Source organism: Vanessa cardui, chromosome 13 (assembly GCF_905220365.1).
Source record: "Vanessa cardui chromosome 13, ilVanCard2.1, whole genome shotgun sequence".
Taxonomy (NCBI): domain Eukaryota; kingdom Metazoa; phylum Arthropoda; class Insecta; order Lepidoptera; family Nymphalidae; genus Vanessa; species Vanessa cardui.
In genome coordinates, this window is record NC_061135.1 from 5,878,303 (window position 1) to 5,901,067 (window position 22,765).

At 36.8% G+C, this 22,765-nt stretch overlaps 1 protein-coding gene across 1 annotated transcript in view; it reads left to right on the forward strand.

Moving 5' to 3' along the window:
- Window positions 1–22,765, forward strand: part of LOC124534616 (protein groucho-like) — a 49,466-nt gene that overhangs the window by 17,634 nt on the left and 9,067 nt on the right. Inside the window, exons 5-7 of the mRNA XM_047110554.1 lie at window positions 4,769–4,906; window positions 12,034–12,232; window positions 15,177–15,202. Coding sequence (XP_046966510.1) covers window positions 4,769–4,906; window positions 12,034–12,232; window positions 15,177–15,202 — 363 coding nt within the window. The remainder of the gene's footprint in view (window positions 1–4,768; window positions 4,907–12,033; window positions 12,233–15,176; window positions 15,203–22,765) is intronic.

Sequence of the window (22,765 nt, forward strand, 5' to 3'; positions counted from 1 at the left end):
AGCTGGCTCTTTGTTTGGCGAGAAACATGAGAGTCAACACACTAAACACAGAGCCGTCCAATTGTGAATAGGTACCGGCCGCCGCCGTACTACCGACTCTCGAATCGATATGTCAATTACAAACATCTTTGTGACCCCATTAGTCAAACATTATGGAAATTACGTCTTAATACATTTTAATGACATATTTCTAACTAAATGGCTTTTAAATTGATGTTAATGACGGGTCGATGTTCCCTTTAATTTTCTTAATTTTATGGTGCTTCACAAACGATTAAATGTAATTGGTGTAACATGTTTCTCGAACTTATTTCTTTAATTTATACAACGCGTGTATTTAATTGTTATTAATGAAAAAATACATTCGATTTTAAATTTATAGAGCAACGTCAAGTTATTTCTCAAGTCATTAATTGACAGGCGGTACTCTTTTGTAATTCCATCTTTCGTTGGTCGCGCAATTACGATCTGATTACGAGGCGACGCGACGCTGCCGGGCTGTTACAAGTCGCGATTGAGAGTACGTACTCGATACAGTCACTACTCTCGATATCAAGATAACGATGTCTCTCGCACCGCACCAGTCACCCTCTCGACATCTCTCGAATCGACTTGTTTTTGCCGCATAATTATATTATCCATTTGTTTTTAATGAATATTAATGGCACGCCTCGACCCTCGCTCAGACATCGTGTCGATTATTAATATCGAATAACAAATACATAGAACTGATATTAAACGGAATAGATTACGATATATTATTTTATGTTTGCAATACAACCTCAACCTCAGCGAGAAACGACAGGAGTTGGCGACGTGGCCATGGGATTGCATTATCGATGTGCCAGACAATAATGTCCCGCGGCAGGCTATGTTTAAACAATTATTACTCTGCGAATGCGATACGAATCGATGATAATGTTGGCCTCTGTCTACTGCAATAATAGCCCATTTATCGACTCGAATGCCATTTCGCTTGAGAATTATTTATTACCTTGCCATAAGAGCTATGTCGCTTATAATACAATAGAGCCTTCTCTATGCGCGACTGTTTTGTTTAATAAAGTGGAAACTTAGCAAGAGCGATGCGGGTAAGATAAGCTGAACGCGGCATGCATAAATAATTCATAAAAGAGCTGGCATCCATTAATGAAGGTCGAAATCTCAGTGGAAGCGACCGCGGCTGCCTCTGCGTCCGTTTGGTTCGTTTCGCGAATACAATCGCGGTAAAAGTTCATCGCGCGGAGTGCTCGCCTCGAGGGAGTCCGGTAACTTACTGAATTACCGACTGCCAACTGTCGACTACCTACTTAAATCTGTCTGCCATTATCAATGTTTGTTTTGATTCTATATCGCTACTTGACTAAAGAGAGAAGCACAAGCTGCGATCTATTATACCATCACTTGAGTTACATTTTAATGAGCTACCTTATATTCATATAAAACCTAATAGCAACGTTCGATAATTTATTAGACCTAATTGAAAGGTCCAAATGTCCAGCTTAAACGGTCGTCGCTTGTAATTAACGAAAATATAATTTGCATCCACGATTGATTGTAATGGAAGCTCGCTTTATTGGAGTACGAATGGAAAATATAAAATGTTATTGCTTTTTACTTACTTTTGTGATAAGCATTTAAATTATAAGTAGTAATCGAATTTCTTAGTACTAAAAAGAATTAAAAGGGTCGCGTAATTCATTTGAATGTGTCATGTCTCTTACTAGGTGGATATTTACTTGTTTCGTACAGAATAACAATATATGTATATATATTTTAATCCACTGTCTCTTCTCCATGATACTGTCGGGTCAGACGTGAATATTCCGAGAGAGCTAAGAGACAATAAATTGCGGCGTGCAACCGCGAGCGAGACCTGCATTTAGGTCACCACCGCGCCACTCCGCGCCCTCGCCTTATGCATGCACTCTGCGTCGCGCTCAGCACAACCAAACCACACCGTAACGCCGTCTGCATAGTCACTGCAGCCACTGGAGTCACTCAGACCAATTTGCGCTATGAATCTTCATATTTGTCAAATATACATGCAATACCATACAATTTAACAGTCTACGAAAAGCCTTTCTTATCATTAAATTAATTTATAGTATTCTAAAAAAACAAGCATTTAATAATTTATCAGTAAAATGATCTTTATTAATATATTAATGTATTTTATCATAACATATATAAAATTTTAAAACTACATACACATTATACGTAATAATATATGTAAGCATAGATATAGATTTGTGAACAAATGGAGCGTCACCGCAAGATGCAACTCCAGATTAAAAGCTCGACCGACTAAACCACGTGAAAATCGTGCAAAAAGAGAAGTCACCCGCGGCATTAGCGGATGAGTGTCGGAGCCATTAGTGCGCCCTCCTCCCATGTCTCTTTCACCCCGTCCTCCCTACCTCCTCACGTACCTCTTTTATTTCTCGCGCGGGGATGAACTCCTTAATGACAAACCTTACTATATCTTTTGTGAAGAGCCCGCAAAAGTACGTATTTTGCGGCCCTTTTGTACGATCTTTTTTATTCCCGCGCTGTGCGCAGCTGTTGTTCGGGAGTTATACCGTCTACCTACCTATCTTGCTATGTAACTACGGACTCTAAGGGAAACAATTTGTAAATCTAAGAGCTTTATAACTTATTTAAAAAAATATTTTTTTTTAAAAGGAAGTTATATTATCGATGAAATGAAATAAATTTTAAAACAATATTAACCTATGATCATCTTGTTTTTGTGTTTGAAATGAAGTATAGAATTAATAATTTATAATAATTATTAATGTCAATTTCACTTATCAGAATGATGAGAATACTAAGCATTAAATAAAGCCTTTTTTTATCAATTCTGTTTTAAGAATTCGTTAATAAGCAGAATCCCAGAAGAAGCTCATTACAATAATATTTGCAATTGATTAACAATAGGACTACCGTACAGTCCGTATTTAATATTCACGTAGCGTAAACTATAAAGCACGTGCAATTATGATAGCAGAATAGAGACAGGATAAAAATAAAAACATTTAAGCGAGCAGATGTTTCGCGCGCTGATATCGCGCGGTGTCGGGTGGCGCGATGCGGCGCGGCGCGGCGGATGTAATGTAATTTGCGGTAATTCGGGCGCGTCGCGGCTTGTTCGCGTCACTTGCCCGTGTTATACAACCGACAATACATTTATTTACAATTCGAACAAATATTTTCGTACTCGTTCCCATGTTGAAATCCTATGATTTGAATATTATATTTTTGACTAATATCACTCTACGAACATTGCATTTTTAATTTCTTACAAATCGACCAACATTTTAATTCTAAACATATTGAAAATTAATAGGTTTATTTAATATTGACTTGAAAATAATATGATTGTTTTTTTTATTTGATTTGTAATTATATAAATGTCATTGTAATTATAATTTGAAAAAAAAAACGCAAAGAATTAATCAAGGTAAAATGTAACATAATGAAACGAATGCACCGCTGCAACAGTAAAGTAAAGCAAAGCGAGGTATAAATTACCAGAAGCACGGGTCGCGACAAACAGTCCATTTAGCGTGGAATGAAAGTACAATTTGTGGCGGCGCGGCTCGCTGCGGTCTGCTCGCCGTGTACAATGTACATAACTATTAAATGCAAACAAGAATTAAAATCGTATAGAAATAACTAAAACCAAGCATTTCTATTTCCATTAACTACTGTATCCTGAATGTTGATTAACTATTAAGCTTGGAAAGTATTTCAAGCCAAACGCTACGTTATTATAAATGAAATAAATTTTTTCGTTTCAGTTTTTTATCGTCCATTTATGAAGAACTTATAAATTTCGATATAATATCAATTACATTACTGTGTTCAACGTTTGATCTGCGATCTATTTGACAGGTTTAAAATTTATTTTAAGATTGATCTCTATAACAGTATGTATGTATGTAGCACGTATGTATGTTATGCAAATTTACCTTCATTACAGTATGTAAATATGAATAAAAATATTTATTTAAAACGTTCTTACGTCGGTAAACACGAATTATGAAATGTACCTATACGAGCAGAACAATACCGATTAACAAAACAATTAATAAAAATATTCACAAGGTGATGTTAATATAAGGTGTCATGTTGTAAAACCACTTTCAAAAGGCTCATTATGTTAATTCGTTCTCGATTCACTGCGAATCTGTGAATAAAATTAATGTGCATTTAAACGGAAAATACGAACAAAGCCAATAAACGCGAGTGGCTCGGGTAACACGGCGATTTATCATTTCATTTGACCGCATGCATATTGTTTATAGTGTTAATTTTATTTGTTAGCCGGAGCCGGCCAACTTATCGGCTACAATTATAATACGCTATTATTGAATCGAGTCGTCGCCGGTCCGCGGTGGAATGTGGAAACATTTTCGAATATCTATTTGTATGTAAAACGCGTTCCGCTGTTAGCGGTCTGTTAATAATTGATTACCCCATCTTTATTGAATGTTAATGTCCAATTCATTCATAGATATAGATAATTACTTTTGTCATTTGTTTTAATTGTGTACTAGCTGCGTCTTCGGTGTTTGTCTTCAATGAAACTTAATTTATTTTACAAGTTTTTTAACTCTTTAAATTTAAACGGAGTACATAGTGTAATATTTAAGTAAATGTAAGACTATTCATCTCACTGGCAGTTTTACATTCGAAAGTAAACTATTAACTTAAAGGTTTAAGAAGTGTTTATTTAGAAATCAATCCAGGTATTTTCTTGCAGACGGAGATCGCGAAGAGGTTAAATGCTATAATTGCGCAAATATTGCCCTTTCTCTCACAAGAACACCAGCAGCAAGTGGCGTCGGCGGTGGAGCGGGCGAAGCAGGTCACCATGACTGAACTCAATGCTATCATTGGGGTGAGCATTATAATCACATTTCATATTCATTATTAATATACAAACAAGCGATTTAGATTCAATTACCTTCGACGTTAATGCTTATTTGTAGGTTTTAACGTTAGAAGTAGATATGTTATAATTATGTTATTAAAATAATATCATAAATGTTGAAGCAATTTAAATGAATTAGTATACTGTATGTTATAAATGTTCATAAAAATGATGCAACGTATTATATCAGTATTTAAGCATTAAAACTGTCTTGAGTTAAACGAGCAAACATCAGTTCTATATATATTTTTTATCTACGTAACTAACCGCTCAGTAAATTCGACACTTTAAGAACGTTTACTCAAGCGACACACGTATATACAAACAGAATTTAGCTGTAATATTTTATCTGCAAAAAATTCCATATACCTAGATAATAAAACCAAACGTCTAACCTTGTATTTATTCGAGTTCGTATGATGTTACCTTGTTTTATTTATGTTCGTGTTATAATGTCGTATATTTTATACTAATAGTCAGCAACATTTCGCTTAAATTCGATTTAAATAACACGTGTCTTGTTTGTACAGTTCTGAAGTACTACATCGGTGTGTTGTAAATATGCCGTGGAATGTTTAGCAATGCTATCGCCACATTGCGCTCAGCCCGCTGATTGTGGCAACTGTCCAAACAGTTCACGCCTCCTGTCGCCATCGTCTCAACTACTCGTTAACATTCAGTTTATTGTACTGATTTTACGAACGGATATCAATCCGATCAACATTACAACTATTTCATTAAAAATTAAAATGATCAACAATGTGGCAAGGTGTGATTATTTCTACACCATTTCCTGAAAGTATAATAACTGATAAGCGAGTAAAGGTAATCTGAACACATAGTATATTCGCAGCGAGCGAACGTTACCCAACAAGTTCTAAAATATGCAATATAAAACTTTATTTGTTAAAGCTGTAAGAATGTGTAAAGTAAGTTCATTTTGTAAAGGCACGCGGCTTTCAACAGGTCGAAAGTTCGACGGTCGTTAATTAAACGATCTAAGCCGCGCTACTCGACTTGGCTGCCAGCCAACAACGTCGAATTAATAAAATTGCCACCGAGTAGAATTATTCTATGCTCACTGTATAATACAATTCAATTTATAAAGTCGATGGTCGTTGATTTTTAACACGCTTCTGGCGTTTATATATTTGAAATATTAACATGTTTCACACTCAAAAATGTGTAAAAGATAACATATTACTACTAAAAACGAATCCGTTGACTGGTAACAAATAAGTTTCGAGTGGGGCGGTAAATCAATTCTCAATAGTATTTCTTAAACGAACAATAGTCTAATAGCGTTCTTGATGTTTTGTATCTGTGCAGACTTCATTGCCGTCTATTATTTCAATCGTTAATTTCGCAGTCGGATGCCAAGTCATTAGAGCGACCTAATCTCGTGATGTGTAAAGTGAGAGCGACGAGCACAAGGCTTACAGCCACGGCTTCCAAAATAAATCACTTCAAAGATAATGAGTTCGAAAATAAAGCGGTGAAACTCACTCGTCTCTCATCGGAGTGCGGCCGATAGACTCTTGTTAATCTCGAGTCCTGGGCGCCGAGCCAACTCGATTAGTACTCTTAGAGCTCGCATACTGACGACAATGTTTCCACCTTTGCCAGACACTGATTTATATTTAAAGCTATTTTAAAAATTAACGCACTCATTAAGTACTGCCATATTATTGTTAGGCAAATAGTTGGCGATAATATTGTTTTAGAAGATTACTTATATTAGCACCTGAATGTGATTTGTAGTTTTGGCCGTGAATCAACAATCTCATGAATTATTTAACACGCTCTCAAGAGCTAATGCCTAGTAAATAAAAACCAATTACATGACGCAAAGTATAGATATAAAAAAGTATAATCATCATATGATTTAAATTCTAGTGGAGTGGTTTAAGTGCGGGTTCATCGTCCTCGGGACTTTAGAATTTACCTATCTATACCTTTTTATACAGATTACTGAACGGTCCCCGAGAAACCGGCAAAACGCAATATCGCTCTCCCCCTATAAAACACTCTAATTTAAATAAAAAAGCGGCGCCACCTTCCGTATGTCGGTCCTTTTTTATTACGAACCTTTTTTATTTTCGGGTCAGCTAGGGATCAAAGGGGCTCTCCCTTGAGAGCGCCCTCGCCCTCCTCGTCTGATTTGCGACCATTCCGTCGAGCGCCGATTTGTGAAGAGGGAATACTTCTCAAATTGGGGACTGTTTGCTCGTCTATTAAAATCACTTACCGCTTTGAGTGTCTCGATGAAACGACTTGTTTTGTTTTTGTCATTTTGTATTGCTTAAATCATTTCAAAAACTTCAGCATATAAACATCGAGCATTTTCGTATTGTCGCCCTTTCCCATATCTTTGGATACCTAAAGCATATCGAATGTAATGTTGTCTCTGAACAGCTTTAACGTCCGTAAATTCTGTTACAATAGATAAAGCCTGTAGCGTCTTTGTCGATACATTTTGGGAGCTCATCAATTCTCGTTCTGATTTTATTCCGCGTCGTCGAATCCAAGGGGTGGCTGTCGCCCTCCGACGATGTAATAGCTTTCGATGCAATCTCCTTCTCATGCTCACCTATGACACAATTGTTCACATTGAAAAAATATTCACGTAACTCCAACAGATAGGCAAGACGTGCGACCTCGTGTCACAGATACGCGTATCGAATCCGATAAGGAATTTCATTATTAATAGGTATATAAGTAAGTAATCCGCATTAATTATTTCGATAGTAATTGATAAGCTGTATCGTTGATATGAGTTTATAGAATAAGCGAGTGTATTATGCGTAGTTTATGCAATATTATCTGAAGAGATATGTGAACAAACACGAGTGCTCGTAGTGTAAATAGACCGTATCTGTTTCCCCGTCGATGGCTTTATAAACAAGCGACTCGTGAAAACATTTCTATCTAGTTTACGTCGCGCCGGGTCCCGCACTCTGATAAAAATTACGACGGGCATAAATCAGGGCGCGGGGCGGCCGCAGCGGGTGGGAAACATGAATTTGTCATTTTTTCCTAGGCACGTTCGCGGCCGGCTGATAAATATTGCATTGCAGCCGTTCGGCGTTTCTTGTGCCCATTAACTTTGCGCTATCGAGCGCTTTGGAATAAACTCCGTTGCTGAATCTTTTGTAAATCTTTTTATTTACAGTAAATAATACATTCAATGTTTAAGGTTTCTGAAATATAATACTAACTATTTAATAGCCAACATCAACCAAAGTAAATAAATATAATGATGTTTGGGCTTACTTAAAAGATATTGTGTTAATATTTTAACAAAATTCCTTAATTATCTACATATTTTATTTAAAACATTAAGAATGATTATTACAAACGAGATTACAAAATAAACCCATCGATGTGAAACACAATGCCTTCTCGGATTTATAGGATCCCGCACTCTGATTCGTATTTGTATGTGATTAGACGCAATTATGTTGAAAGCTGATGTTGTAACAAGTGTTGGCGTCGCGTGCCTGCGCCTCGGGCTCGAACTCCGCGTCTAATGGTGCGTGTTCAGACCTCCGCCCCACACCCTCTACCCTCGTAGCTTACACCGTCATATAAACGACTACAAACGTCTATAATTTGATCAACTCGTACGCTCAGACCGCTAACTTACGACTACTTTAATTCGGTTTGTTAAAATAATCTCATTTTAGACTTGATTTTCTTTTACCGAGCGTGATAAAAATACCGTTTACCTACGGATTAAGAAAATGATATATTTTTTTATTGCTGCTATTAAACATCGAAAAAAAGTAGTGAAAAATTATGACAACTGTTATAGTTTTTTATTTAATAATAAAATTAACACTAGTAATATAATTAGAAATGAAATACTCAATTGAATTATAAGACGATAAACTCAAATGATCTCTTATAAATGAATCTTTAAATAGCTCTAATGCGCCGGTAACTCTAAAATAACTGGCCTTAATTTATTTAAATGCGCTAAGAAACTTTCCTCTCGTTGCTATTAGAGTTAACTGATTGTGGGTTAATATTATAGATTATTACGAACGAAGTTGTTCGACGGTAACAGCTGGGTAATTACTGAAGAAATTAAGATTAATCACATACTATCTCCGCCGTCTAGACACATGACATTCTTTTTTTAGTGTTAAACTGTTTTGTATCGTTTCAAGCGTCGTTATACATGAATCGATTTATCCTTTGTATTTTTTTAATAAACAACAACAACAGCCTGTAAATTTCCTCTTGCTGGGCTAAGGTCTCATTTCCCTTTGAGGAGAAGGTTTAGAACATATTCCATCACGCTATTCCAATGCGGGTTGGAGGAATACACGTGGCAGAATTTCTATGAAATTAGACACATGCAGGCTTCCTCAAGATGTTTTCCTGCACCGCCGAGATCGAGATGAATTATAAACTCAAATTAAGCACATGAAAATTCAATGGTGCGTACCTGGGTTTGAACCCACAATCATCGGTCAAGATGCACGCGTTCTAAACACTGGGCCATCTCGGTTTTTAGTAAACGTTAGTTCAAAAATGACTGGGTAAATTCATCTTGTTTTAAGCATAAATGTAATCACGCTCAGATAAAATGAATGTATTTGTAAAGAAAACAAAACAATATTAAATTTATTTATCAAGTTACGTAAATTAAAATCAACAGTGTATGATTGCTGGCCGTGAAAGTGACCGTAATTTTAACGGAATATTCAACACCTAACATTGGACAAATATTTGAACAGGATATCAATGAAACAAGTTTAACAAAACGTTTAAATAAATCCTAAAACGCGGCAATGCTCTGGTTCGAACAGTAGCATTTTACCTAACGTTTTGTTAATGTTTACCGTAAAATATTTCCAGCGAGATTTGATGCGAAGGGAAATATTTAGCGTAAAAATCTACGCTCGGCGAACATCATCCATTTATAAATGGAGAATTATTCGCGGGTGTATAGACAGAGTAAATGTGCCGTGAAACCCAAACGCGTAGAAGCATTTTTTTTCATGACAAAGCGTTCCACGCAAACCGTTTGCTGCACTATTTTCATTATGATTATGATTTTTTTATTAAAGATGTTGCTGTGGACTATTATTTTTACTATGAACTAGATAACTTAATCTAATCATAAAGAAGTAATCTAATAATTCTTAAATTTAAATATTTTATATTTATCCTGTTATTATAATACGACAAAGTATAAATCGTATATTTATAAAGATATCATCCATTAAAACTTCTATCTTATCGCAATTTTAAGTACTCACCCTAAATTATATTGAAAAATAATCTTTTCCCCTCGTTTTCATAACCGAAACTTGAGCAAACTTTAATTTGTAGTTAATATAAACACCGAAAGTTGGCGGCGAGATAAGTAAACGGATGGCGTAGTCGTTAGGGGTAACGAGTTTCGATCCCCCGAGAGCCGCTGGTATTTAATCACTTCTAAAGTAAAATGCACTTCGAAAAAAATATGGCGGTGAGATATGAACGGCACATTATTGTCATTCATAATAACAAGCGAGTGAAGTGGAGAGGGCGCAGGGTGGAAGGGAGGCGAGGCTTTGAGCGCGAGGCGCGAGGCGCGAGGCGTGAGTCTCAATAGCTGGGTCGTGTCATGCCAGCCGTTTCGACGCGCCTCAGCTTTGTTTAGATATCTCTGGTTTCCCACCCGACTTTCAGAAACAACACCTTCACACAAAAAGTAGATACTCTTAAACTTCTTTATATTCACTGATTACATAAATTTTAAGTTGCGGCTAGCTTGATTTTAATTTGTACAATAAACAAGAAATATTTTACATTTTATCGAGTGCGTGATTGTGATTAAGAGTAATTATTGAAATTAGGCAAATGAAAGAGAATTGTAGCATATTAGACGCTAAAGATTTCTTAACTTCTAAATTGAATAGCAAAATAAAAACCTCTCTAAATAATAATATTCCTAGGATAAACGTGGCACGGTTAAGTGCCGCTCGCCACCTTTTGACACACAATAAATCAGAACCATGAGCGGCCAATAAAAAATATGTTCCGCCCTCAGCGAAAAACCAATTAATTTTCGGTGGCTAAATAAAAGATCGTGACCGGCCAAGCGGGAAAAATTTCCGTAGTGAACAGAGACGAGCGAGCGGGAAAGCGGAAGCGGTTCGCGGAGGCGATTATTCGAAGCTCAGGCGAAACCATCCCGTATAATAATAAAGTTAAACGTGACGAGATAGAAACGGGAAGCGCGGGAAAACGAGGGAAGTGGAAAAAGGGGAATAATGGAGAAGGAGTAATCAATTTCGCACAGTCGTCGCCGGCGGCGGCGAAGCTCTCATTTAAATTTTAAAACACCGCGGTGCCGGGTCCGTGGAGGACTTTTTAATTTGCCTCGGCTCTGTTTTAAAAATGCACGCCGTTCTGCGGTGACACATCAATTCACTTTGACCGTCGACAGTTAAGGCTAAAATGTGTCGCACTTTGTTCATGTCTATATTTATGTTAATTCTTCAACAATATTTTATATACAAAATTTCATGTCTATGCTATTGACTGATCGTATCGGGTCACGGCTACCATAAAAATGCATTGTCACCGGAACTGAACCAACATGTTAAATTTCGAATTCATAGGATAGAACTACCTCCAGTTCAAACTTTATTTACAAGATTTGATCTTAAACAATGTATTTAAAAATACTCTATTTTGGTCTGTTAAAATGGAAATAATTTATTTTCGAACGAATTTATCTTGTTAAGACATATTAATGTTTCAAATTGCCTCGATAAAAACAACTTTTCTGTCAACAAAATGTTATTTATTGATTTTATTGACTACAATAAAAATCTTTTAGATTAAACATTTCTACTTTAGATATACTTTAGACTATTAATTTAAATATTAACTAGAATATATTTGTACATGCCATACCTACTTTATATGTGCCGCTTGATTTGAATTTTAAAAAGACTAGACCCTGAATGCTATTTGAAAGGAATGATGTGCCTTATAATGACTAATGTAAACACCGGTAAGAATACTGAACAATCACATTGAAATGCTTAGAGGTAACAAAACACTTTTTAAATATATCATTTTGTCCCCAGCAACAAAGGCCAGACTTGCCTCGACTCCTGCAGCAGATGCATGCAGCACATCTGCCCGCCCACGGCGCGCCACCTCTACCTCTACTAGGGCAAGGTGCCCTACCTCCTGCGGGTCTCCTAGGCCTTGGCGTACCTCATCACCCCCTATCCGTATTAGCAAAACCACCAGATATACACCGACCAGATGATAAAGGCAACGGTAAGAAAACTTCTAATCAATTTCAAATTATTTATACAAAAAAAAACTATATTTACTAATAAGTTATATATATATACCCGAGCTTTTGGTTTCAATTATACAAAACTTACCACCTGTCCGTTCGTCCATTTCTCGGTATTCGTTTGAGAAAAGAGTAGTTTAATATGTCGTTCTTAGCTTTATACCTCACAGTAGGCATAATTCTAAACACATCTAAAAAAACCTGTTGAAGTGTAATATCATAACGGATCAATACATAAGATGAATATTTTAAGAGCTGTCGTGTGTTTGTGATGCTCGTCTTGTTTGCCATGCGCCACTCACTGGAGACTATTAGAGTCCCCCTACCCCCTCCCCCACGCCCCGCTACCACGGCAGACGTCTCCGATCCCACTTCTGTTTCAATATTTACCACCTACGAGAGGCTTTTTGAACCCGCTGTTTGCGTGTTTTCGGATCGCTGACGGCTATGGCTCTCCGATATTACTTTCCGAGTATGAATAAGTCACTTCTGAGAATCGATGTCTACCTATCGTAATGTTTGGATAGGGCATGTAAATAGGCGACTAAATTGACATGGCATATAAAACGCTTGTTTTACGTTGTCGTCGTCACTTTGAACTCGATATTTAAATAGTTAACTAAACATTTTTAGCTTCGCAAACATAAAAGTAGGTTCGAACATTAAACGAATACTCCGCACGAACTGGGAACAAGAGGGCGCCGCAAATGAAAATGTAACACAGAAATGGATTTGGAAGCCGCCCGTCGCTCCGGTTAATTACAAAAGCAAGCGGTAATCTGCGCTCCGGGATGTTCCGGCTTAGTGCCCCCCCAGCCACCCCAGCCGCTCCTCCGCCTGCCACTTCCCTGGCTAATTTGTGCCATTATCGGTGTACTGATGTAAGAGTTACCGTACAGATGGCCCCTCCGTTCCCCGCCCGTCGCCCCGCACCTTGCCCGCGCCCAATTAATTATTCCTTGCTGGTGTGAGCGTCGCGTGTTTTAGTCAATTAGTAACGTAATTTTGCGGGTGACTTGAGTGTACACCCGCGTCGCGCTGCCTCACCGCGGACTGACTCGAGCGCTACGTTTTAACGTTCACTGAATTAAATACATGTTACCTACATGTACATTCGTATATTCTGATTATACATACTGCATACAACATTATATTAAACTAACACTATTGACTCTGAACGACATATTACTTGAAACGTAATCTGCTTAGTTTCTAAATACATGGCTAAAATTTTAATACGTTTTGTAGTAAATGCCATTAGCGATTGGTTATCAATATTGTCAATTTTAGCAAATTGTATTAAATTTTAATCTGTATAGATATCCATAATCATTTGATTAATTTCACATTCAGTATCGCTTGCCTATTGTTGTGGTATGTTTCATGCGCGCATTCCGAATTTGCGTGTATCCATAGATAGCGAGTATACGGCCAATAATTGAGGCTATTGCATTTAAATTAATTGAAGCAATTCATGCACTGCCGCGCCCTATGCTATGTATTAACAACCTAATATGTATGCAATATATGCACATAATCACAAACATATTGCCTCGGTTATTGCTCACAAACTTAGACGAATTAACCGATAGAAGATAATGCCTTTGATGTTCAATATTAACATACGAGTAGATGTGAGTATGGACGTGTGGTCGCTCGAATTAACGCTTATTGTTTCGTAAACGCGCTCAACTTATTCAATTACGATTTTAATTCGCATCTTAAGATTTTTTCCTTCTTGTAGATCGGTTGGTTTATCTTATGAATATTTATGCGATATAAAACGCTCGACTGCATGCATGTGTTTTATAATATCATTCGTATTCAGTCGCCGACGAAACGGGTAATATTATTCACTCACGTTATATCCGAAATTGACTTGGATTCGTTCATGGCAATATGCAATAAATTACAATAGTAGAATCTAAGACTAATTTGTCGCAGTAGGCACGGGCGGCACGGCCTCGCTTGTGTTAGTGCTGAATTATTGTGACGTGTGTGCTGCATAATCTCGGCGTACGTTAGAGGAATAGCAGTGTTATCATTTGATATTGCAATTGCCTCGCTACCTATTTCCATATGCATCTAGCTTACCCAAGATAATGAAATATATTGTCAGGATTCATGACATACTTAGTACTTATGTATTATAAGAAAATAAATAAGTGTTACATGACTAAGACAAATTCTCGAAAATATTACCTTACATTCCGAAGTGTTGACATTTCATAAAATTATTTACATATTAATATTACACCTACCTAATTAATTATCTTTGAAATGCATTTGATAGACATGTGTTTTATAACAAAATTTATTGAACTATTCGAAAAGCACATAATATAAACAACATTCTACATACGTCATCAAATATAGATACGTATCATGGCTTAACAAATTACTTTAAAGTCGTAAACAAACCTTTTGCTATCAAAATATGTTTATTGAGCAAATTCCGAAAAAGTAAACATTCGCTCTGCTACATATATTCAATGCTTTAAACCTTTCAAATGCTAGTAGCGCAAATTAAATTACACCTCGTAGAGTTGCGTGACGCGCCGACAGCGCTTGCAATATTTATTTCCCGCCCCACCTGCCGATCAGAGCATTTACACAAACGAATAAACGTCCTTATTTTATAATCACTTCACACTACATTTATAAGCTTTCTTTCCGAAATTATAAAAGTATTTCATTCGTTATTTCAATTAATTCTCACAATTTTAACATCCTCAATTCATAAATGATTATTTTTCTCGTTATTTTATTATTATTGTATAATTGTATTTTAAATTAAGTATGTGCATATAAGTTTTAATTATGTATTTGAAGTAAAAGTGAAAGCACTTCTCATATAATGCTTTAATAGAATCTAAACAACAAAAGATGAATACGTTCTAACATCGCGCTCCTTGTTCGCAGGTATCAGTTCAGCAGAGGAACGGCATGTGAGTACCAACAGAATTCCAATTTCACAAAGTTGAAGTTGTTAAAATTTCAAACAAAATTTCGCTTTGAAAAATTCTCGTAGAGGTGTACTCCACGTTCTGCTTTTTCCATTTGGGAATGCGAACGTAGAGAGGAGTGTTGTGCTCGAACGCGTTGATTTCATAACACGGCCCTGACTGAAACAAGTGGGTGGTGCAAGTGGCACACCCCGCGTAGGGTTGCCCCTCGCAACAAAACCAACTTTACTTATTGCTCTATTATGAACTTTGACTTTTTGCACGTTCTAATTAAGTACATTTATATTATTCTTTCTCGAATTCAAGTTAGACTAAGCTTATTACTTTTTATTAGCTAGGCATATTTAAAATTGCCATATTATATACCTACCCTTAGCTACGAATGTTAAATTTAAATAAATTAAATTTATGAATCTTAAAGGCACAGTAATAATAAAAAAAAAGTTCTAATCTTTGGGATAATATCATTTCCATCCCTATATTAAAGTGAGCTCGCGACCGAGTGCGTCGTTCGCGAGGTGTTGCGAATGTCGGCTATCGTGCTAGCGCGGTGGTGGCGGTAGCGCGGGCGGTGGGTGGCGACACCCTGTTATGCTCGCTGCACGCAGCAGCGGCGCACCACACAGTTGTGCCACTCACCGGCGATTCCACCGCTGCCGCTACGCCAACAAAACTCGCGCGATATCTGCAAGCCAAATGCATACGGATCCATGCCAGACCTCGCTTCAAAATGTCTTGCTTATCCCACTACCTGTTCTGTTCTTTTCTGTTTCATGAATTATTTGATATTTCAATTTATAAAATCTAAAACATCTAGCGTAAAAGCGTCTTAAAAGATTTAATGCAAAACAACACCGAATAAATTAAGTTAAATGAAGTCAAAAAGTAGAATTCTGCAAGAATGAAACCTTACCTATTTAAAAACAAACAAAAAAAAGTGAGTTATTCTTATTAGTTATTCCGGAGAATTGGCTTCGGCTATACGAAGCGGTGTTGTGTGAAACCGATACGTAGTAGCGAAGGCGATGTTAGCAGTCTGTTCACGGAGCCGTCGATCTGTGCAAACACGCGGCGAGCTGAGTAATGCACCGACGCGTCTTACAATTCGAAGCGAAGGGGGTCCAGGGGGCGTAGGGAGAATGCACGCCTTAATAAAGTTTACATAAACCGTCTTGGCTTCGGCTTCGTGCAAGCCGAGGGGGTGTCAGGTTACACTCCTTGTTCGTACCTCACTAGTTTGTCCGGCGAATGTTTTCACTGCAAATCACGAAGGCGCTACACTGTTGCAAGCGAGTCGTGTGTTTATTGACAACACCGCATACCGCGCAGACCGTTTTATGCATAACACCGTGATGTTTTAAAAATACTGAAATACTTAATATAACTTATTGTTTTCTTACATTTTTATTTAAAAATAAGTTATAAACATCTAACATTTTTTAACAAACTGAATGTTAAATTATTTGAATATTGAGACGACGATATTTATGTAGGTACACACAATGGCGAAAGCTACTCCCATTTTCACTATGAAACTGGGATTAATACTGCCAATTTACAGCAACACGAAATTGAACGGGCCTCTCGAACCGTCCTTCTCACGATCTCATTTTGCTAATATAATAACCACGGATTTATTTCGCCGCCCGTTTATTCGCTGTTGAATTACTCCTAATATTCAATTTAGCGCCCAAACCACACAAAAACTGCTCGAAGCCGGTTCATTACGCCGCACATCTCGCCTCTTCATCCTCCTTACCTTATCTAAGCTACTCTGAATAACGCCCCCATAACCCCCAAACCGCCCGGTTCTCGCTCACCACTTCAAGTGGAAAACTCACAGAGCGAGGACCCTGCCTTGTTTAGCATTCTCTTCAACTTCTTTGCTTAATAGACGCCCAAAAAAATTCGATCACTTTAAATTTGCAATTTATTTCGATGTACATCGTTTCGTTCGTTTTTACAGGCTTTATATTAGCTTTACTTTTACCGTGTAACTAGCAAGTCCGTATGTAAACAACACGATACCATAGAAGGTCGATTTTACCTGTACTAATTGTCATATTATTTATATTGTATTATGTCATATTTATGTTATAAATTTGAAACCTACCGACTACATAATAACATGTACTTCGAAATTAAAGTTATTTCATTAAGGTTATTTTTTAAAATTATTTTGCATATTCAATTTAAATGAAGTTAATGATTGAATAATGATCGCATGATGTTTTTTTTATTAAGGTAGGGGTGAGGTCTCCGTTAAATCATTAAAGCATAATTTATAAAATGTTTTCACACTGGTGCTACGGTGACAGAGATGTTTACGCGCGGTCGGCACTCGTTCTCATAGTCGAGTCGTGCCTCCCGCTCCGCAGTGACAACCCTAGCAATTTATCGCTCGAGACTTCCCTTAATTGGAAAGAATGGCCACTTGTAATTATTAAGACGCCCTAAAGTGAAACAGATTGCGCGATAGTAGTCTCCGTTGTGTTTTGCTTTTTCTCTCGAGACTAAAAATAAAGTGTAAGAGGCCTTTAAATGTCTTGATAAATATAAATTGTTTTAAGTTGCGGTTTCATTTAGTAAATGATATAAGGGTTTTTTGCACAATTAATTTTCTTTAACACAACATGATTCATTTGTTATTCTACCGACTCTTCATATCTTATAAGTACTTTTAAGATATTGACTCAAGTGTGAAATTTTTGAGTAGTAGGTACTTAATTTTAATAAAATGTTTCATTTTAAAGATTTGAGTAGAAAGGTCCTGAGAGATTTTTAACTGACTCAAATTGTAAAAAAATGCGTTATGTAATTAATAGTAAAAGAATGTGAGTAAGAAGTGAGAGAAAGAATTCGAATTTAGATTCTACCAAAAAGAAACGCAAAGAAACTCAGTAATAGTTTAAATACAAATTTATGTTATTTAAATACAATTATTTATTTAGTAGGTTTATCCTGTCTGAAAGTCAACAAGTATTAGCCCCACGCTTCTTATCATCTGTATATTATATAATAAAATATTGAATATTATGCTATTTCTATTTATGTATTTTTACAAATGATTTGATTTTAAAAATCGTACGACAAAAGGCCAAAAAAATAGTTGAGGGGCAACAAAGTTACGTATAATCCATTTTATTTACCATATGAAAGCAGAGTCTAAAAACGTATACACAATTTTTATTACACACACACAAACAATAGAATATTTATAGAACGATCGCCCTTCTGTAGACACGGTTGCGATGAAACCCCAATTTAAATTGTAAAGCTTTCATAAGAGCTGTCGTACATATAGTTACATCGCAGTGTTAGGATAGTGCTCGTCTCAGCTGTGCGGCTTTGTTCTGATCCGGCGTATCGCATCGATTTATGCAGGCTTGATCGAATCGCGCCCACGGCCACTCTTATAACAATACCTGCCTACTGCCTGCTGCCTCCACTCTGCTCACGTGACAAAATTGAATATTGCATTCCTCTACACCTTCGCTTCTTACACGATTATATATTTCGATTTCGTTTCGTACATTTTTCGTCTTTCAAAGTCTTGGATAATAGTAATGTAATGCCATTGCAATATTTTCTTAATTATATTTTCAATTTATATCTTAACTCAGTATTATTTTGATACATTTTATGTATCTCTTTAAATCTGTATAGGTATATTATTACAAAGAAAATTGATTACGTTGAAAACTCAACCAATTAGTAAAAACAAAGTAGGTATAAACGTGATATGAAAGTTATAAATTCATTTCGAAATCGCTATTTTAATAAGACATACAATTAATAACCCAGAAAGCTTGCAGTTAAAAATTAAAATCAACGCAATTTCGTTTAAATGAAACACTTGTAATTGGAAACACGCAACGGTAAGTCCGACCTTTCGCGCTAAAATTCCATTTGTAAATGCAATCATGGCTTATCAATTCATTGTTGCACGGATAGCCGGCCGACCGTAGCCGTAACAGCGCGCTCCCACACACCCATCGATTCAATATTCCCACTGAAATATCGAATATGCAGATACCTATTGGTTTCACTGACGTAAAAAGAGCAATATTTTATTAAAACACAAAAAACTTACGCACAAACTAGTGAGTGAAGCTTTTAGAAGACGTATGTTCAATGTTTAACTAAATATGCATCGCAATAATAATATATCACATAAATGATTAAGTTAGGTTAAAATTTGACTCTTTTTATCTACCTCACAATTTTGTCATATTTATTCTTTACAACTAGCTACTGGTGTAATTTCTTTGTTCTCTCTTATATGAGATCTTACTTCGTTGATCGTTGATGCCTACCAACGCAGTCCAGACATAAAGCCATGTCTAGAACAGCGTGGATAGCATTAGACCACAAGTGTAATGAGCGTGCATCGAGCACAGACGCTCGCGCCGTACTCTCCCATGTTGCGGACTTGCGGTTGCGGCTTGCACTACATCGACGCAACGTGTGAGGTCCTGCACTGTGGCGACCACCATGCCATTAAGATAATGCAACGCAAGCATGCATACTCATGCTACAATTAATTATTGTTTGTACTACTCCACTAATTACGTACATTTCCAATAACCAGTATTTTATAAACAAATAAACAAAAAAAGAACATTCGAATAATTGAAATCGCTGCAAGTAATTAGCAGTTAGGCGGGCGCGATAGCTCTCGACTCGGCTCACGTCTTCATAATTTATCTCAATTAGTTGGCAGCGTAATGGGCGGAAGGGCGGCGAACGCGCTCACTTCGTACTTGCAGTTCATGTAGTACACCACGAGTCCACGACCTAACTACATTTGTATATATTTTGTTTTTTATTTAAGACTTGACTTAACATGAAATCTCGCAAACTCAATCAATCATGTCGTTAAATACCTACTCATAAGCCGTAATTTGTAAACAGTTAATCTACTTATGCGTTTAAAAGAGAAAAATCAACTGAACGAATTCAAGTAGCAGTTAATTAGATAACTACAATATAACTCTACGAACAGTATTATTTACATTTCAATTTTGATTAAAGTTGTATATTTGAGCCGAGTGATGCATTATTATTACGAGTAGGTCGCATTGTTCTTCTTAAGCCTTTCATCCAGCTGTGAGTGTAGGAACATATTGAGTTTCGGTTTGTGGTTTCGCCCGTAGCACTTGCTGCATTCGATGATATTAGTTCAAAACGACAAAGGCGAGAGGCGGAGGCGGCCGCCGTGTAGTGGAGAATATGCGAGTGTGCCGCTCTGCGGTAGTCGTCGGCGTGTTTAACAATGCGGCAGGCGTGCGGCGGGCGGCGTGCGGTATGTCCCATATTGCCTCGACACGACTTGTTCGTGTACTTGGAACACGCTCGCACAGCCGCGCCGCCGCGCCGCCGCACCGCCGCCGCTCTGCCGCACCGCCGCTCGCCTCCTATGCACGCCGCGTCGTTCCCTTCGTGCTTATCACACATTTACATATGCTTCGGGTGCTCGCAGCCGTGTTCGAGCATTGAAAATGTTTCATGAATAAATTTGTAATCCAATTCCAAGCTTAACTTTTTATTCGATCGACACGAACGCTAACATCGGTCATTGCTAATGAAAACAGACTTAAACGTAAGGCAGCGGCGATGAAGAATTGAAACGAACAATCTCCGGTGCGTCTAAAACGATTTGTCATAAAAAGAGTGCGACTCGCAGCCCTTTTTCAAGTTTCCTCGTTACGGGCTAAGACGAGAATCATTAGGAATTAAATTTCCCCTTTCATTAGTCCCTCAACCCTCGTATAATTCCGGACGCGGAGCAATAACAATATAAATCCCCCGTCGCGCCGAGCGGGGGATTAAGGCTTGTCTCGACCCTAATTTAGGGCTGCCCCCGCCCCGGATTAACGAAGTGGCGGAATCCGCTAGGGTTGTCGCTGCGCATAAACTTGTTACGTGTTTAATGTTTTATTGACGGGTGGCAAGAGAGCTCTCATTTAAATAACAGAGGAATAATCCGCGTCCTTTTAACAATGACCTAGTGGTTTGACCGCCTGTATCCTTCGCTTTAATACAATCTAATAGGTTATGTAGTCATTACATACTTAATTACTCTGTTGTTTCGTTTCCAAATTTTCACCATTGTAATAGAAGTTTTACTATTTTTGCTTGACTTTTTAAATTTTCTTGTGTTTAGAGACACACACCAAAAATCACTGTTAGCACATAATTCATCGGTCATTTTGTAATTTTGTTACAAATAAAGTTAACCATATTTTTCGTTCGTAAATATAGATTCAAACTATGAGAAGCGACAAAAATGTCATGTATAAATTAATGAATCCCTACTCAAATCTTAATTAATCTCAAATATACTTTTGTAAGGTATTCAACGACTTATTTATTGATGTGTGTATGATAATTTCACTAAACACAATTTAATAAAAATAACACTCATTTTTTGGTCAATAAAAACATTCGTATACAAAAACATGAAACCAGTACTACTTGTAGCACCAGCATAAAATAAAAATACGTCAACAATTGCGATTAACTTTTGATAAACTCGTATTTAAAACGGTCGTTCACCCTGACAAATTAATTTTTCGATCTATTATTCCGTGGAGGCGAATCGTTAGAGGTGGAACGAATTGTTTATCCCCGGTATTAAGTCGTAGCGGGAGTGTCGACGCACATATTGCAGACGAAGGAATCTCCGAGGGATTGACGCGCCCTCCCTTCGAGGGATCACGGTTAAATGAGCTGGCATTTGTCAACACACGGTCGTGATATGCTGACAGCTTATTATATATTAAATATAAACTTTTGAGCTCACCCTAGTGAAATTACGGTTTGACGCTCGAATAGACAAACCACAAAAAAAGTTACAATCATTTTTAGAATATTATATAACTTACTTCTTACGTCAATATGATATATGTATTAGAATCTTCCTACAACTATAATGTAAACAAACTACACAGAAAGAGACCGTCCAATAAAACAAGTTTATTTCAATTTGAAATTTCTAATTTAAAAATTAATATTTTTATTTATTAGAATAATCATTGTAGTGTACCTAATCACAATCAGTACTTCTTTTTATTTATAGTTTAGTCTTTCTTTATTTGAAAATGAACTAAATATAAACGATTTAATTTCAAAAATATCGATAACAGCCAATTGATTAGAATACCGACTTTATTTGGAAAGAGGAAATATATATGAAAATTATTATCATGTGTGAATTGTAAAATACCTAAAGGGTGAATAAATTGAGGAATGGTTGTTTGTACTCAACAGTACTGTTTAACTTTTTTCTTATGCATTCATATCACAAATTTATGGACAAACTAATATGTTTATTATTTTTTACAATAATAATACAATGATTACAACTTTGAAGAACAGGATTGAATAAAAATCGCTGTAACACAGACTTGATGATTTACTTCTTCAGTGCCAATTTCCCGAACGAGTTAACTTGCAACACGGCGACGTAACTCGATTCGAGGTAATTTATTTAAGCAATTTTAACAAAGCGAGGCCGCGCACATCGTATTAAAATTTGAGTCG